Genomic DNA, 19,620 nt, shown 5'->3' with positions numbered 1-19,620 from the left:
TCAGCCCCTCAAGCCTCGTCAAATGTGGTCCTGCTAGTGCACTGTAGAACTGAAGCATAACCTCCCTATTTGGCATTCAATTCCCCTCACAATAAATGATTACATGCGATTAACTTTCCTAATTACTCGCTGTACCTGTATACTAGCTGATGTGTTGGGTACTCTGGATCTGTGGAGACTGCGTTTATCTTAGCAGTAACATAGACAGGCTACCAACACTTGTAATAATACAACACCATTTTATTGAGCTCGGAACTGTTGAACATACTTTCACTGTGGGTCGACACTATGTTAGATTAAACTGAAGACCTATGCCTATCCTGACCAGTCTAGACTATCAGCACATGGTGAAGATCTGTGCTACAAGCTGTAAGCTCTGTCCTTCTCAGAGGCTGCATCCCGAATGAGCGGGAAAACTCTGGCTTTATAGTGAGTGTGCCCTAACTGGTGATTGGCTGCGGTGTTGTGTGTGTTGATTGGCTTTGCAGTGTGTCAGTCAGTGTGTGTCTGCACCATTATATACTGATGTGTATATTATGACACTAGCCTTTTGTGATTCATGCACTAGGACGCCCAGATCCCTCTGCACCTCAGAGCTCTGCACTCGCTCACCATTTGGATCACAAGCTTCTTTTTTATTCCTCCTGCCAAAATGGAGAATTTCACATTTTCCCACATTGTACTCCATTTACCAGGGGCTGGATTCTCCGCACCCTGACGCCAAAATCGCGTGCGGCATAGGGGCGGATAATCCATTTCCGGGCATGGAACTGGCGCAGGTTCCTCGATTCTCCAGCCCCCGAAAAGCAGCGTACTCAGAGAGTACGCCACGCCACGTACCCTCTACCTGCGGCCATTGCCAGAGGCCCGCTCCGCTATTCTCTGCCCCCGACTGGCTGACGTCCCGACGCCGTGGATGTAACGCGGTCCCAGCCGCTCGGGATACTCAGGTGGCGGCTGCGGACTCAGTCCACAGCTGCCATAGTCGGGGGCAGGCCGATCGGGGGAGGGGGGGGGGGGGGGGGGGCTTCATACGGGACCGGGCTATTTTTGGGCTGGCGGTCCGGGTCGGTTACGCGGCTGATCGGGGGCACTATTTACACGGTCCAGTTCCGCGGTCTGAGTCCGCCATGGAGCACGGCGCGGCCGCCGCCATGCGCATGTGCATCCTCTGACCCGAAAGTGTGCGGGCCCCTATCTACAGCTGGAGCTGTGAGTTTCATGACGGGTCCTGGCTAGCCCCCCCCCCGCAGGGTGTGAATCTGTGGCCTTTTGATGCCAATCTTTCTGGCGTAAAAAGCCACAGTGTTCATGACGGCGTGAGAACAAAGTGCCTGAAACGGAGAATCCCAGCCATGATCTTTGCCTACTCACTTAACCTGTTTAATATCATCCACCATCGTTTTCTAAGAGTGTCCAAAAATGTGTCACTATCTGGATAAGGTCGATCAAAAGAATCCCTATTTTGCTATTCAGAATGAAATCTCAGAAAGGTTACCAGTGTGGTTAAGTTTGGAAGGACACAGATGAGTATTATTCCAAATAGACTTGTGGAAATAGTGTTTGTCCCAGATATCTTTGTTAGATATTGGAACACGAACCAATGGGCTGACTATGTCTCCGCAGCTTCTCGTGGACCCGCAATGGAAAGTTCTTCAACGTTGCCAAAGATTCCAGAGTATCGATGAGATCACGTTCGGGGACCCTCACGATGGACTTTCGTTACAGTGGCCGAGCGGAGGATTATGAGGGGGAGTATCAGTGCTCAGCCAGAAATGACCATGGGACTGCACTCTCCCATAAAATAGTCCTCCGAGTCTCCAGTAAGACATGACTGAATCTGTTCTATTTGGGTTACAGTTCAAAATAGTCACTGCCGTTTGTGTAGCGAGTGTCACCAGAGGGTTGGTTGTGTTACTGGACTCATAATCCAGAGGCCTGGTCCACTCATGCATAGAAAATGAATTCAAATTCCACTGTGGGAATTTGACGATTTGGAATCAGTTGAAAAAAATGATTTCACAGTAAGAGGAGATGGTGGAACAGTGGTAATGCCACTGGACTAGTGATCCACGGTTCAGGCTAATGATCTGGTGACAGGGGTTCAAATCCCACCACAGCAGAAGTCATAGTGGCCATGAAATGACTGGACTGCTGTTGAAATCTCATCTGGTTCACAAATGCACTTTCGGGAAGGGAATCTGCCCTCCTTACCTGGTCTGTCCTACATGTGACTCCAGACCCACACTAATGTGGTTGACTCTTAACTTGCCCTCTGAATTGGTCTGGGGAGCTGCTCTGGGGATGGGTCATAAGCGGTGGCTTTACCAGCGACCGCCCACAACCTGAGCACAAATCAAAATGATCCTGACGGCTCCTGGCGATTGAATGAGACCAGGTTGTGTTTCTGTGTGAGAGACTGGATAACCCAAATCGCTGTGGAGTCCAATGTCTAAAGGTCTCGCCCATTACCCCAATTCTTCATTGGACCCCCAGACCCAAATCGTAAATCACCGGCCTCGTCAACTAATCCCCGACTGATCTCCACGGCCGACTCCAGCCTGTGCTCTTCAGTCCTCTGACTGGGCCACAGGTCCCTTCTCCCTTCTTCCATTCCCCAGGCGAAGAGCCTTTCTCTCTGCCACTCTCTCCCCGAACCTGTCCCACGTTTCCTGCTTTCAGTAAATGATCCCACGGCATTATTTGAAAATAGAGTAGGCAAGTTACCCCTGGTGCCAGCCCAGTGTCCAGGCCAATATTTAATTCCTCAATCAACCTAACACAAACAGATGAGCCGGTCGTTATCACATTGCGGGTTGTGGGAGCTTGCTGTGCCCACATTTGATGCTGAACTTCCTACATTTCTGCAGTGACCACACTTCAAACGTCCTTCGTTGACTGCAAACCCTTTAGCAGAACCGGGGATCATAAAGGACACTGTAGAAAGGCAAGCGTTGGGCAGCACGGTGGCACAGTGGTTGGCACTGCTGCCTCACGGCGCCGAGGTCCCAGGTTCGATCCCAGCCCTGGGTCACTGTCCGTGTGGAGTTTGCACATTCTCCCCGTGTTTGCCTGGGTTTCGCCCCCACGACACAAAAATGTGCAAGGTGGGTGGATTGGCCACGCTAAATTGCCCCTTAATTGGAAAAAATGATTTGGATGCACTAAATTAAAAAAAAAATGAAAGGCAAGTGTTTTGTTTTCTTTATTAAAAATCCCCTCGAAACTCCATTCTGACACATATTTTTGGTCAAGGTTCCTTAGCAACTACCACGAGAGGGAGCCCTGAATTTTCATGAATGCAGAACATCTGACATAAAGACAGAAAGCGCTGGAATTGCTGTTACCTATTGCATTTCTAACTTTTTCCCAGGTCTGTTGAAAGGTAATTGGCCTGAATGATTGGGTGAAATTTGATAGCCATTGGTGGCGCAGGGGCACTTAATCAGGTGGGAGGATGGAATATGGGGGGCCCCCTCCTCCATCTCGCCTCCAGGCTGGGAAAGCCTGTGGACGGCCTAACTGCCCCAACCCCCCTTTCAGACATTGAAGTGGGCGTCGCTCGATGCTGCTGGTGGTGACCTAGCAGCAGGCTGGTGCCTCACAATGTGAGGAAAACGTGTGTGTGGGGTGGGGGGGGGGGGGGGGGGGTGGGGGGGTTGCTGTCCCTCATTCAAAGGCACTCCACACCTAATCAGGTGAACCGCCATTGGGGAGGGGCGGGGCAATGAGAGTAAACCTAACCTCCCCCACCCCACCCCCTCACTCACTCTGCCATCTTCCCCTGTGTCCTGGAGTCCAGCCAAGTCCAAGACCTCGCGTGTGTGTAGTACCAGCTGCAGCCACCGCCTCCCTGGTGGTGCTGCCGTGCCGTAGATCCTTCAGCCTCTGATTGGTCGGCAGCTCTCAGTGGGTTGGAGTTAGGCGCCCCCCCCCCCAGGGTTCTCGATCTGAGGGAAGGCCCACCATTACCCAGTTCAGTGCCTTTAATGTGGTGGGCCTTCCCAAAACCAGGCAAGGGAGGGGGGCCAATGGGTAACATCCCCATTAACCCCAGCTCATTAACCCGATTCCTCCCTTCTATCGGCCATGCAATATATCCAGCATTTTCTGTTTTTAGTGATATCCCTCCTGCCTCAAGTTATAGATTTCTTAAACGTTGTTCGAATTTTTCTCTTTTTCCCTTTTACTGCATTCTGTCCTACTTTCTGTCACTTCCATGGACATCTACCTCGACCTCAAGGTGGCTGAATGGTAGCAGAGGAGTCCAGTTTGTTCAAATGTGTTGCTATTTGTCTCTTGCTGGGATGTATCTAAGTTTCCTGTTATATGTTATGGCTGACTCTCTCTGTGACACCCAGAGGCCCCCCTGTGGAGGAAGGAGGTCCTGGAGCCCTTTGTGGTTCAGGAAGGAGCACCGGTGATTCTACCCTGCCAACCCCCGGCTGGTCTCCCCTCTCCGGTCATCTTCTGGATGGACAGCTGTAAGTCCGACCAAATTGATCCTTGGGCTTTTATATCCTGTTAACTATTTGTTCATGCAGGGATCCCTGAAATCATCAGGATGGTAGATGTAGCTTTAGTTTATTGTGTATTCAGAGTGTGGCGGGTCAGGGCACCTTTCTTCACCTCTCTTGTCTCCTTCTCCTTTCCTCTTTTGCCACTTTAGAGGTGATCATTGCCTGTAGTCCGAACGGTGCTGGTACCGAATCCCCGACCTCATTCCACACCATACCAACCTTGACCTCCGTTAACAGTGACACAATATTTGCTGCCAATTCACTACGATTGTATTTGACGCTAATGGCAAAGATCATTTTTACCCAGCTTTCCTTTTGCTATCTTTACACAGAATCTTAGAAACCCCTACAGTACAGGAGGGGTCCATTCAGCAACACTCCGAAAGAGCACTCTCTTTGACTGCCACTCCTGTTGTATATTTTATATATCTCTGAGGAATTTCACTAGTATCTAAGCGTGCAACAGTTTTATTTACAGCGTTTTGCAATATCACTTGTCACGACACTCTGGACTAGCGCGCGGTCAATTCCCGCCCCACTTGACCCAGAGTCACAACACAAGTGAATTAATCAACCATTCTGGGGCAAGTACCCAAAGTCTTTGGCCCTTGGCTGCCCAATAATTACAGTAACTAGGTTTGTAAATGTGAACACAATTACTTTTTATTAATAACAAGAACTGTAATGAAATAGGCAGCAGATACAAGTGGTTAACTGGTCTAATTCCTAATTCCCTGCTTGACCTTCCCCCCAACCCTCTACAAACACACAGGACAGACAAACACAGAGGGGGGAGGAAAGGGGTAAAATAAAACATGAGTAAAAGGGAAAAAGAGACTTTGCTTAAGATGGTTGTTTCCAGCACCTTACTCCTCCTCAAACTCTAATTTCAGACCAAGGTTTTACTGTAGATTCATTCAGGCCTTTCTGGGGAAAGAGAGAGAGGGTCCTGGTCGTTGTTAACAGCCTGGCGACTCATTCATTCAGGTTCACTGCAGTTCCAGAAATACAGCACACTCAGCCTTTTGGAGAAAATCCGGAGGGGAGAGAGAAATTCCCTGGGCTGGATTCTTCGCCGGCGGAATGCTCCATTTTGCCGGCAGCCCGAGGGTTTCCAGATGGATTGGGGCTGCCCCACAATGGGAAACCCCATTGACCAGCAGGCATAACGGAGAATCCCGCCGGCGGGATGAAACAGAAATGTGGTGCAGTAGGGCGGAGAATCCAGCCCCTTGTCTCTGTTCTTCCAGAAGTCAAACTGAGCTCCTTGGGACTCTGAAAATCATTCCACTGGGACAGGGTCCAATCACCACCTGTTACCGGGCAGAACACAACCTTTCGGGCCAATTCATTGGCCCCCAGCCAATCAATCAAACCGAGTCCCACCCCATCTCTCCAGTGCTAAAATGTCTGAAGCTCCTGTTCAAACGAGTGTTCGCTCCTGTAACTCCTGAATTTCTCATTCTCTGTGTTGCTTGACTTAAAGACACATGTCCATTAATCACCCATGGATCAAAAATGATAACGGCAAAATAAAAGAAAGGGGAATTAGGGAATAAACAGGAAGGGCCTTTACACGCCACAATCACAAAATGTCTGTACCCATGCTTATCCCAGCTCAGCTTCCGGCAGCTTCTCAGTTTACTTTAGCTCTGAGTCCACACCCAGGCCTAATCAAGCAACTATAGTGAGCATAGATCAGTTACCAGACTGACAATTAAACTCAGATCAATTGAAAAATTTAACACGACACCTCCCTCCTCTCTCTCAATTTTTTCCCTCTCTCGCTTCTCTGCCTCTTTCTTTCCCTCTCTTCCTCTGTCCTCCTTTGCTCTTTAGTTCATTTCCTATTTCTCACTTCTTTCTTTCTCTCTGTTTCTCGTAGTCTTTTCCCCTGATTCTTCACCTTACCCTCTTTTCTCTACTTGTTTTCTCCCGTTCTCTTCCTCTCCTAAGTTCCCTCCCTTTACTGATCTGTCTGATTCCGACCCTCGTTCTCACTGCCTCGATGTGAGTCAGCAACTTTGGGAAAGGAGCAGAGGAAAATTGGGAAAAGTCAAGCATATAAATTGCGAGGATATAAAAGCATGTCACATGGCCTGTATAATGAGCAACGGTTGGGCCTGTCTCTGAGGTACACATCACCCTTACAGAAGGGTGAAGCTCCTGCAAGAGATTCAGGGCCAGAGTGAGTTCAGGGACCCATTCCCAGATGACTTCCAATTTCCTAGATGGGTCAGCAAGGAATTTCCCAATTTTCCTCTCTCAAATTGGAGTGAGTTTTTATCTGCTTTTTCATCTCTTTTCGGGTATAACAGGTTGTTGAGTAAAAGCACAGGAACACAGGAATTAGGAGCAGAGTAGGCAATTCAGCCCTTCGAGCCTGCTCTGCCATTCAATCAGGTCATGGCTGATCTCTTCCTGGTCCCAAATCCACCTCTCTACCTGTTCCCCACATCCCTTTAACCTGCTTTTTCTTATCAGAAACATATCTACCTCCTTCTTGAAACCATTTAATGACTCAGATTCCACCACATTAGTTCCACAAATTTACTAGCTTTTGCGAGGAGCAGTTCTTTCTAGAAGTAGGGTGGAGAGTGAATGCACATTGGGATACATGAGGAATCACAATTGTGTGGGGGAAGCCAGATTAACTAGGGGGTCTTTAACTGTCCGACTGTTCTTATGTTGTTATAAGGTGCGGCACTCTAGCGATAGTACCAGAGTCTGTTGGGTAGTCTATGGCGAGGGACCTGGGATAACTACAATGGGGAATGTTCCATTATAGGGATACACTGGAGCAGTGGAAAGAGTAGAAGGGTGGGTAGTACACTGAACAAGGAGGAGGTTATCAAAGAGTGATATGGAAGCTCCATAAGATAATATTCTGCGGGACTTTGAGTGGGAAGAAGAGGTTGGGGCAATAACTCAATTCATTGGGTGGGATCTTCTGATCTTGCCACTGTCAATGGGCTGTCCTGTTCTATGCACCCCCTCACCCACCACCGGGAAACCCACGGAAGGGGGTTTGCCGTTGACGGGACCAGTCGACCCCTCAGGTGCGAACGGCTGGACAATCCTAGCCAATGTGTTTCTGATGGGTGTGTTAGCTGTAATACAGAAACTATAAATATTTAGAATTGACAAAAAATGAGTAAAGTGCCATCTTTAAAATGTACGACACGAGGCATTTCCTCTGAGCTGTTGTGAATTGAGGGGGAGTGTGTTTCTGAGGGTGCTGATTGAGACTTGGTGTGCTGAGTCATCTCTTGTCTGTTGCAGTGATGGAGTCGATTCCTCAGGACAAGCGCGTCTCTCAGGGCCTGAACGGGGACCTCTACTTCTCCAATGTGGTGCGCGGCGATGCTCGCTTCGATTACATCTGTAATGCTCGGTTCCTCTTCACACACACTATCCAACAGAAAAACCCCATCACGATCAGGGTTATGACCAGTAAGTATCAAACCCCCTGCCCCCCACTCTCCAACTTCTCCCCTGACAGTTTTCACTCCCAGTAGGTGTTCATTGTGCACCAATAAGGATAGAGTTTATTGATCAATGGTTTATGATGGATTGGGCGCCTTCCAGGGGACCTGCAGAATATGACGCCAAAGATCCAATGCCCATCAGCTTCAGGGTTCAGGGTCAGTGCAACCAGGTGTTCCTCGAATGGTTAGTTTCACTTTATTTACTCAAAGCATGTAGCCATCGCTGACAAGACCAGTATTTAACCCTTGACAAAACCTCTGACAAATTTATCCATTTATCCGACAGTTGCCAAGGAACGAATTGCTCCAACGCGAGCATTGCCAAGAAAAGTGCCCAATAATCCTTAGAGAGGATTGTGCCACGCAGGGCACAGATTCAGGAATTAAACAGCGACATAGAAACACAGAAAATAGGAGCAGGAGGAGGCCATTCGGCCCTTCGAACCTTCACTGCCATTCATTATCATCATGAATGATCATCCAACTCAGTAACCTGATCCCGCTTTCCCCCCATATCCTTTGATCCCATTAGCCCCAAGAGCCTTACCTCACTCCTTCTTGAAAACATACAGGGCGCGATTCTCTGGCCTTCCCACAACAGGATTCTCGGTGGCGGGAAGCGGCCTGCCATTGGCCAGCGGCAAGAACCTTCGTTCCCGCCACAGCCAACGGGATTCCCCCTTGAATCCACCCACAGCACTGGGAAGCCCGTGGGGGGGGGGGGGGGGGGGGGGAGGGTGCTGTGGCCGAGATGGGAATATCCCACCAGCATGAACAGCGGAAGATTTTACCCACAATGTTTTGGTCTCAGCTGCTTTTTTGGGAAAGAAGAGATTCCTCCTCAGTTCAGTCCTGAATGCAGTACCCCGTATCCTCATACTGTGACCCCCTGCTCCTGGGCTCCCCCACCATCAGGAATATCCTTCCTCCATCTACCTTGCCTCGTCACGTTCGAATTTTATAGGATTCTATGAGATCCCCCACCATTCTTGTAATCTCCAGTTTAGGAACATAGGAATTAGGAGCAGAAATAGGCAATTCAGCCCTTCGAGCATTCTCCGCCATCCAATTAGACCATAGCTGATCTCTTCCTGGTCTCAAATCCACCTCTCTCCCTGTCCCCCACATCAGTCTGGTAAATCTTTGCTCCATTCCCTCCATTGCAAGAGCATCCTTCTTCAGATAAGGAGACGAAAACTGCACACAATATTTCAGCTGTGGTCTCACCAAGGCCCTGTATAATTGCAGAAAGACATCCCTGCTCCTGTACTCCGGAATCCTCTCGCAATGAAGGCCAATATACCATTTGCCTTCTTCACCGCTTACTTTCAGCGACTGGTGTACGAGGACACCCAGGACTCCCCTCTCAATCCAAAACCATTCAGATTATAACCTGACTTTCTGTTTTTGCTTCCAAAGTGGATAACCTCACATTTATCCACATTATAGTGTATCTGCCATTATTTGCCCACTCACTCAACTTATCCAAATCACACTAAAGCATCTCTGCAACCTCCTCACTGTTCACCCTTCCATCCAGCATTGTATCATCTGCAAATGTGGAGATATTACATTTAGTTCCCCCTTCTAAATCATTAATATACAGTGTAAATAGCTGGGGTCCCAGCACCGAATCCTGCAGAACCCCACTAGTCACTGCCAGTCACTTGGAAAAAGATCTGTTTCTTCCTACTCTTTGTTTCCTGTCTGCCAACCAGTTTTTCTATCCATCTCAATACACTACCCCCAATCCCATGCGCTTTAATTGTATACGCTAATGTCTTATGCGAAAACTTGTCGAAAGTCTTCTGAAATCAATCACATCACAGGCATCAATTCTACTTGTTACGTCCTCAAAGAATTCCAGCAGATTTGTCAAACACAATTTCCCTTTATCAATCCACAAATCTTTTATAATGGACTCTAGAATTTTCCCCACTACCGACATCAGGTTTACTGGGCGCTAATTCCTCTAACTCCCTCTTTAAATACTGGGATTACATTCGCTACCATCCAACATGTAGGAACTGTTCCAGAGTCTATGGATTCTTGGAAGATGCCCACCAATGCATGCATTATTTCAAGAGCCTCTTCCTTAAATAATCTGGAATGTAGATTATCAGTCCCTGGGGATTTATCGACCTTCAATCCCTTCATTTTCCCCAACATCAGTTCCTCTCTCTCACCAAACCCTGTCTTCCCCAACATTCCTGGTATAGAAGAATGAGGGGAGATCAAATTGAGGTGTACAAGATGATATTAGGAATGGATAAAGTAGACGTGGAGCGGATGCTTCCTCTTGTGGGGCGTTCTAGAACGTGAGGGCATAGTCTTCGAATAAGAGGGAGCAAATTTAAAACAGAGTTGAGGAGAAACTACTTCTCCCAAAGGTTTGAGAATCTGTGGCATTTGCTCATCCAGAGTCTGATAGATGCTGGGACGGTGAGTAAATTTATGGAGGAGTTGGACAGATTTGTTATTGGTAATGGGTTGAAGGGTTATGGAGAACGGGCAGGACGGCGGAGTTAAGGCCAGGATGGGATCAGCCATGATCGAACGGCGGAGCAGACTCGATGGTCCAGATGGCCATTTCTGCTCCTTTATTTTATGAACTTACGTTATTTGTGTCCTCATTTGTGAAGACCCAGTTAACCAGACACTTCAACCAGTCAATGCCATCCATACAGGTAGCATTTCCTGACATTCACTGGTCCATTTACAAAGGCTCAAAGTGTCCAAAATGGCAGACAGGGTACCGGCTGGTAGTACAACTTGCACCACATTGGTGTAGGAGTCCAAGGAGATGTTGAGACCTGAACCAGCTACTGAACGGTACTGCCAGCTGCCGTCACCGGAATGGCAATCATTGTGAATATTCTTATTCAAATACGGAGTCGGGAAGACCAGGATTTTACTTTCCAACTCCACTTGGCCAATCCTGATTGCCTCACTCCCCGTCCAGATCCCTTCCTCTCCAGCTTTCTGACTGCTCTCTCCCCACCTTCCTCTCTTCCCTGGTCTCACTGGAGGGATTCTGCAGGCTGGCAGTACAATTGTCTGCAGCAGCAACCATGCCCGTGATCTGCTGTCCCATACAAATGGGACCTGAGGCCCAATACCACAGGGACCTCAACTCAAGCAAGGTTGTGTTCCCAGCAGGCCAGTGTGAACCATGTTCCAGACCTGCTGCAAAATGTTCCAGCCTAAAAGTGAACAATTGAGATCATAACATTTGAAAACTTTTAATGTGAACGCAGTCAATTATTTTCTACGTTATGCTAATGCTCAATTTAATGCCCTCACTAATTAGAAGGCAAAGGAATGTTTTACAGTGATTGCCGAGGAGGTCTACTATCTGGGATGAGGGATGTTTGTTACATGGAAACAGGAGAGAAATTGGGGGATGTTCTCAGAGCAGAGAGGTTAATAGGAGATTAGGGGGGAGGTGATCAAAATGAAGAAGGAATTTGATAAAGTAAGTAAGGAGGAATTATTTCAAGCGACAGAATGTTTGGTAAGTAGAGGGGGCAGATTTAAGCTAGTTGATGCGAGAGCCAGAGGGGGAGCCGAGGGGAAATGCGTTTCATGCAGCAAAGCGGTTTTATCCGGAATGTAGTGCTTGAAAGACCGGTAGGAGCAAGTCCACTGATGAGATTCAAAAGAGAATTGCAGAAGTACTTGGTGACAGAATATTTGCAGGGCCACTGAAAGAGGGCATTGGAGTGGGACTACTTGGCAGCTCTTTCAAGGAGCCAGCACTGGGACCACGGACAGAATGGCCTCCAGCCGTGCAGTATCAATTTATGAGGGTATGAGCTATTTATCTGCAAAACCTTCTCAACAATAATGTCCAGGCTTGAAAACTGGGAATCCAACAAGCTACCCTCGGCGGTGCTGATTGCTAAAACGCATTGTCCAGTTCAGTTCAGACCGGTGTACACCAACAAGGTCACAGTTTCTGTCCCGATCTCAGCCGAGGTGAGATTTTGGGTTTTGGCAGAGGGCCTCGGGCCAGGCAGGAGGGAAATAAAATTCGCCGAGGTTCTCCCTCCTGACTGCAATTTCCATCACCTGGAAGGCTTGGCGAGGGCAAGATCACTTTTGGTTGACCAGCATTGTCAACTAGTGGGCACTAACTATCTAGGCTGTCACGTAGAAATGCCTCTATCGGGCTGGGAGACGGATTGAACCATTGGAGACGTACATTGGGGTGGGGCGGACTTTTCATGAGCAGGATGCAGCAGGCGGAAAAAAAGCACAAATCTCCACACATCCACTTCCAACATGGTTGACTCCAGCAGCAGCGAGTTTGGGTGTTAACAGCGCAAAGAGCCTTCCTGTTTCTGACTGGCTCCCCAGTGGGTCCTTTCTTACGTATTCAGTCCTTGTCGGCAACATCATCTGTGGGCGGCGTTCCCAGGCACAGAGACCCGGTAACAAATCTCCCCCAGCCAACCCACTGATTGCTTCAGAAAATACCAGCTCTGTTTCCACTGTTGTAACATTATTGGTTGGATGATGCTATTTCCACTCGGCAGATATAGGACAAAATTAGGTTTGCTCGATTGAGGCTCTGAGCAACACTTACCCAATTTGTAGACAAAGGAAGACAGTATAGGCCTCAGCCCTCTCTGGGAGTGAATGCAGCAACCCAGTGATTGGTGAATGTTGTGAGTGGATCCCGGTTAGGCTGGATCTCATTTAGAATGTATTTTCAGGAGATGTAAACGCACATAAAGGTTTAGATCTCTCGATCGCAGTGATTTATTTCAAAGACAATAACCCGTCTGATAGTTGGACTTATTGTGGCCTGTTTGTGAGTGGAGCAACGTCCCTTTCCGTTTCACAACCAGCAACATAAATAGCACTTTCAGAAAGGGCCACAAAGAATTCTTGTAAAGATTTTCTAAAGATTAGAAGCTTGATCACAAAAGTGAAATTTTGTGTTGTGTTTTTGGTGCGATGCATTAGCTACCAAAGCACATTTGCAACCAAATCGACGAGGCTGTTTTAGTCAGCCGTCACATTTGACCACAAGCTGAACTTCTGAGGTCACACTAAAGATGGCGCACTTCCATCTCTGTATCATGGGCTTCAACCCTGCCTCAGTTCATCTCATAGAATCATAGAATTTACAGTGCAGAAGGAGTCCATTCAGCCCATTGAGTCTGCACAGGCCCCTGGAAAGAGCACCCCACCCTATCCCCGTAACCCAGTAACCCCACCTAACCGTTTTTAGACACTAAGGGCAATTTATCATGGCCAATCCACCTAGCCTGAACATCTTTTGACTGTGGGAGGAAACCAGAGAATAGGAAACCCACAGAGAACGTGCACACTCCGTACAGACAGTCACCCAAGCTGGGAATCGAACCTGGGACCCTGGAGCTGTGAAGCAACTGTGCTAACCACTGGGCTACCGTGATGCCCCTGTTGCTGAAAACTTCTAGACCTGCTTGTTTAGGGTGGCACGGTGACACAAGGGTGGCACAGTGGCTAGCATTGCTGCCTCGCAGTGCCTGGGATCCGGGTTTAATTCCAGCTTCGGGTGACAGTCCGCGTGGAGTTTGCACCTTCTCCCCGTGACTGAGTGGGTTTCCTCCGGGCGCTCCCGTTTCCTCCCACAGCTAAAAATGTGCAGGTTAGGTGGATTGACCGTGCTAAATTTATAATCTTTATTAGGTTACAAATAGGTTTACATTCACACTGCAATGAAGTTACTGTGAAAAGCCCCGAGTCGCCACATTCCGGCGCCTGTTCAGGTACATAGAGGGAGAATTCAGAATGTCTAATTCACCTATCAAATTGCCCCTTTAGTGTCCAAAGATGTGTAGGTTAGATGGAGTTACAGGGTTATGGGAACAGGGTGGGGCGGGTGGACCTAGTGTTCTTTCAGAGGGTCGATGTAGACTCGATGGGCTGAATGGCCTCCTTCTGTACGGTAGGGATTCTCTGTATTTGAACACGTGTCTCCTACATTCCATCCTCTGCAAATCTGAGGTCGCCCAGAACTCTGATGCCCCATATCGTGACTCACAGCAAACCCTTTTCAACTAATACCATGGTTCCTACATAAGGAAGACTTGTTTTTAAAATTCTCACCTTTCTTCCCCCTCTCCCTATCTCTGTAACCTTCTCCAACCCCACAACACTCTGAGATGTCTCGCTTCCTCCAGTTCTGCCCTCTTAGGCACCCCCGATTGCCACCATTGGTGGCTGCGCCTTTGTTTGCCGTGAGCTCTGGAATACTCACCCTGCACTTCTCCACCTCTCTATCACGCTTCCCCCCTTTAAGACACTCATTAGAACATTATCAAGCTTTTCTTCATCTGATCTCGGATCTCCATTTGTGGCTCGGTTTCAGTTGTGTATAATAATGCTGTTGAGATGTACCTTACCTCCAAACATTAAAGGCACTATATAAATGTAAATTGTGTATGAATAACCTCGTTAGTTATCTGAATTCTATTTCTCAGCGCGTAAAGACATAGCTCAGACCTATGGACACACATATTAATTTCATTGTATAACATTTCAGTAACTAAACCTCTTCCCATTCATTCCCATTGCATAAAATCCAAATGTACCAAATCTTTTTCTCTTGTAGAAAATTCAAAGGATCAAACCCACTCACCTTCAATCTCAATTCATGCATGACCTCCAGTAGAGTGAACTCCTACCTGGTCACTTCAGTTCCTTAGAACATTAGAACTAAGAGCAGGAAAAGTCCATCTGGCCCCTCGAACATGCTCCGCCGTTGAATAAGATCGTGGCTGATCTTTGTGTGGACTCAGCTCCACTTACCCGCCCGCTCACCGTAACCTTTTATTCCTTTACTGTTCAAACATCTATCCAACTTTGCCTTAAAAACATTTAACGAGGTAGCCTCAACTGCTTCACTGGGCAGGAAATTCCACAGATTCACGACCCTTTGGGTCAAAAAGTTCCTCCTCAACTCAGCCCTAAATCTGCTCCCCTTTATTTTGAAGATATTCCCCCTAGTTCTAGTTTCACCCGCCAGTGGAAACACTCCCTGCTTCTATCGTATCTATTCCCTTCATTATTTTATATGTTTCTATAAGATCCCCCCCTCATTCTTCTAAATTCCAATGAGTAGAGTCCCAGTCTACTCAGTCTCTCTTCATAAGATAATCCTCTCAACTCCGGAATCAACCTAGTGAATCTCCTCTGCATTCCCTCCAGTGCCAGTACATCCTTTCTCAAGTAAGGAGACCAAAACTGTGCACAATACTCCAGGTGTGGCCTCACCAGCACCCTATACAGCTGCAACATAACCTCCCTGCTTTTAAACGGCATCCCTCCAGCAATGAAGGACGAAATTCCATTTGCCTTTTTAATTACCTGCTGCATCTGCAAACCAGTTTGATTATGTTGAGAATCTTCCCATGCTATTGTGTAGAATTCCAATAGCAGAGACCCGACAATTCCAAATACCTCCTCGCTATATTGAACTTGTGGCCAAAACATGGCTGCCAGGATTTTTCCCAATCGTCCACTGTAACTTCGACGCTCCTTCATTGGGAACTCCAGGCAAACATGTGAAGAACCTTTTCTCCAATCGGCAAAGCTCTCGGCAAACTCCTGTGGGTAATATTGGAATATTAAGATCCAGAACCACTCATCATTTGGTCCAGTTTCCAATTGTTGACACTCAAGGTGCTGAATATTGACCACTACCCAACTTCGTTAAGAAGCAACTGTGCAACTTAGAGATCCAAGTTTGATGTGTACTTCCTATTAGTTTCTAGGGGAGTTTTGGTTAGATTAGATTGAGATTGATGTTTATCAGGAATGAGTAGAAATCTAGATCTAGTGGAATGTTACGTTTCATATTAGTGAGGGGGTTCACCATGGCGGTGGGGGAGGGGGGGGGGGGGCATTATTCAGGTTTCCTCCCACAATTCCCTCATTTAGTTTCCCTTTAAACCTCTTGAAGAGAAAGGACGCACTCTGCAATCGTCTCCGCCCATCTTCCTGAAAGATTGGGGATGTGTTCCTCATCCACATGGTATTACATTCTGGCCGAGTTGTTTGTCGAAAGGCTGGCTTGCTCAGTCATCCTGCTGTTTTGAGTTTTTAATCACACTGAAATATTGCTGCTAACCTGATTTGTTTTAATATGACATGTGTTTTGATATTTGATATTCAGCTCACTGATCAGTAATGTATCACTGGACATGCATTCCCCAATGCAACTTTTTATTTGATATCTTGCACATCTTCATCACCAGCCCAACCTCCCCCACCCCCTCCTTGCTTCCCTTTCTATGTCAAAAATGCTTTGCTTCCCCTTTTCCCTGCATTTCCCTCTGTCCCTTCTTTCTGTCCTCCTACTGTCTACTCTCCCACATGCTGTTCTCCATCCCCGGCAGAGCCTCCATGTCCGTACCTCCCTCATGCACACCTGTCCTCTCTCCCATCGCGTCTCCCCCCTCCCCACTCTCTAATTCCACAGTTCTCCAGCCTAGTTTTGCAAGCTCATGTTGTTTTATTTGTTACAGTGGGTACCAGTTATGAATCAGTGCCAACCATTCTGAATGAAACTGGTGGTGAGTTATGGCACCTTCTAGAGAACTTTCTGTTTTAACCCACTAATCCCTGACTAAACCTGCTTGTGTCTTAACCTCTAATGTCCCGGACTCCAGCAGAACCCTGAGAGCTGTACTCAATGAAAAGATGTGGCAGCAGAGTAAAAGGTGCATTCATGTAACGTCTCCCAATCCCCGAGTGAAAATGAACCAGAAATGCCTTTAAGCTTGTGGAACCTGAGTAACTAGAGTCATTACAAATGTCACCAATCGCAGCTGGTATTTATACAGCACTGTATCATAGTTTATTTCTCCCCATTGGATCTTCAGACTGATAGCAAGCAGTAACAAGAATAGAGTCCTTATGGAAAGTGAATGACCGAGGAAATAGATTTTATGAGTCTCTGACTGAGGGAGAAAAGGTTTAAACAGTGTTTGTGGCCAGACTTTGATACTGTGGGATGAGTGTGTGGGAGGGGCTGGTTTAGCACACTGGGCTAAATCGCTGGATTTTAAAGCAGACCAAGGCAGGCCAGCAGCACGGTTCAATACCCGTACCAGCCTCCCCGAACAGGCGCCGGAATGTGGCGACTAGGGGCTTTTCACAGTAACTTCATTGAAGCCTACTCGTGACAATAAGTGTCTTTCATTTCATTTCATTTCGAGAGGAAGTGTGGGGAATGTAGAGGAGGGGGGTGATGAATGGATATTCAGCTAGGGACCCCGTTTATGGTTGTGGCTCAGTTTTGACATTACAGAATAGTGCACACGGGCAGTGAGTAAGTTTGGACTCCACTGTGATGCCTTCAAAGCTAAATAGCCCACCGCCATTCACCCTGACCAGGTTTCATACTGGTTTCTCAGCAGGGGTACGAAAGGGCAACGTGCGCACGTGGAACTGCGCATCAACAAGGATCCCACTACATTCTGGAGAGAAATAAAATTGACAGGAGAGAAGTTTCTCCCACCAAATATTCGACAAGCCGAGGCAGCCTGTGATGCACCATCGCTAATTTTACCAATGTCCCACATTGTGGAGGCGTTAGTCAGTGCCAAACATAGGAACAGGTGGAGACCATTGAGCTGTCAGAGACTGTTCCGCCATTGAGTTAGATCACAGATGACCTATAACTCCATCTACTCACCATAACCTTGACTATTCCTGCCTAACAAATATCCATAAATCTCGGTTTAGAAATTTGCAATTGATCCCCAGCTTTGACTGCTTTTTGATGAAGAGGGTTTCCGATTTTTGGTGTCCTCTGTGTGACGAAGTGCTTCCTGACGTGGTTCCTGGGCACCTTAGTTCTGGGGTCATGCCCCTTCGTTCATGACTCTCTTCCCCCTCCCCTCCCTCCTCCGCCAATACCCACCGCCACCAGAGGAAAGAATGGAGCTGGAGGAAAAACCCTATCAGATTCTTTTTTTTTTCAGATAAAAATACCTGAATTAGGTCAGCACTTTAGCTTTCCCAGGCAACATGCACATGATGGTCTCCAAGAGGAGGAGTTCAATGGCAGTCCACAATATCCATTTGGACCAATTAGGTAACAGCCAATGCAAGCAAATACCAGGCCACAGGGTTGCTCGGGTATGTAGCCATTGACCAGGAGCCATTTGCCACATGATCTTCTTGCCAACAGTTTATTCCTCCCCTGTCCATTTACCATTAATAAACAAAAATATTCAAAACAAGTGGAGAGAAAAAAATCATACACAGTGTATATGATTTTCCTTCCTAATTTACTCAGAGCAGTGCCCGATATTTAATTCCCAGTAACTCCAGGACGATTCTGAAGGATTGGCAACCCTAATGGGCGGCACGGTAGTACAGTAGGTCGCACCATTGCTTCACCGCTCCAGGGTCCCAGGTTCGATTCCCGGCTTGGGAGTCTGCACGTTCTCCCCATGTCCGTGTGGGTTTCCTCCGGGTGCTCCGGTTTCCTCCCACAAAGTCCTGAAAGACGTGCTATTAAATAATTTAGACATTCTGAATTCTCCCTCTGTGTACCCGAACAGGCGCCGGAATGTGGCGACTAGGGGCTTTTCACAGTAACTTCATTGCATTAATGTAAGCCCACTTGTGACAATAAAGATGATTCAAATTAATGCCGCCACCTGTACGAAGGGATAAAATATGGGTAATGGGACTAAAATCAATACAAAATTTAAATTGAATGAGAGGAACATTTCTTCCTGATCTTAACCAACCAGATAGTTTTCTGTGCAACATTACTGCTGTCATGACACCCACGAGGACCATGTGGAAACCATTGTCGATCTCCTCGAGGGACCCGTGGAGTACGGGCTTTCCCAGGAAGTTTGAGGGTGGCCACCCAGCTGGAGCTCGTTGAACCTTAACATAAAAGCCAGCCCAAGCAGGGCCCAGAGTTGTTGCTTGACCCAACTGGGACTGTGATTGTGAAGAGCTACTGCCATGGGCAGAGTATTGTACATAGCTTAAAATACATCCTTGTTCCACTACCGCTGGCCTCCTATAAGTGTTCCACTAAAATAACTCTGGAAAAGCAAATGGGATATGACATCAGAGCTACAGGGAATGCTGGGACTCTGAGACAGTCCAATTTCTTTCTTGTTTCTTCAGCATCTCGGTTTCTTACCGTGGCCGTTTGTTTGCGACTCTTTGGAATTCAATATTTATCCTTCAGTCAACATGGCCAGGACGGACTTTCTGGCCATTATCACATTGCGGTTTGTGGGAGCTTGCTGTGCACTAATTTACCGCTGCATTTCCTGCATAACATCAGTGACTGCACTTCAAAAGCACTTAATTGGCTGTCAAGCCCTTTAGGACATCTGGTGGTCATGAGAGGGGTTTATATAAATGACAGTCTTAATTATCTTTGTATCCCGGAGGGCCGTGGATTCTCAATAATTGAATATATTCAAGACAGAGATCGATGAAGTTTATGATGCTAAAATAACTGAGGAATGTGGGGACAGGGTGGGAAGGTAGAGATGAGGTTGAAGGTTGGACACGTTCTTGAAATGAAATGAAATGAAAATCGCTTATTGTCACGAGTAGGCTTCAATGAAGTTACT

The 19,620-nt window shown here is 47.3% G+C and overlaps 1 protein-coding gene across 1 annotated transcript in view; it reads left to right on the top strand.

The window, feature by feature from the left end:
• The window catches only part of nfasca (neurofascin homolog (chicken) a), a 245,789-nt gene that overhangs the window by 124,206 nt on the left and 101,963 nt on the right, over positions 1-19,620 (top strand). The window contains exons 8-11 of the mRNA XM_038819461.1: positions 1,627-1,823; positions 4,362-4,484; positions 7,803-7,973; positions 16,531-16,578. Coding sequence (XP_038675389.1) covers positions 1,627-1,823; positions 4,362-4,484; positions 7,803-7,973; positions 16,531-16,578 — 539 coding nt within the window. The remainder of the gene's footprint in view (positions 1-1,626; positions 1,824-4,361; positions 4,485-7,802; positions 7,974-16,530; positions 16,579-19,620) is intronic.

Source organism: Scyliorhinus canicula, chromosome 15 (assembly GCF_902713615.1).
Source record: "Scyliorhinus canicula chromosome 15, sScyCan1.1, whole genome shotgun sequence".
Classification (NCBI taxonomy): Eukaryota; Metazoa; Chordata; class Chondrichthyes; order Carcharhiniformes; family Scyliorhinidae; genus Scyliorhinus; species Scyliorhinus canicula.
This window is presented reverse-complemented; position numbering and strand designations above follow the sequence as displayed.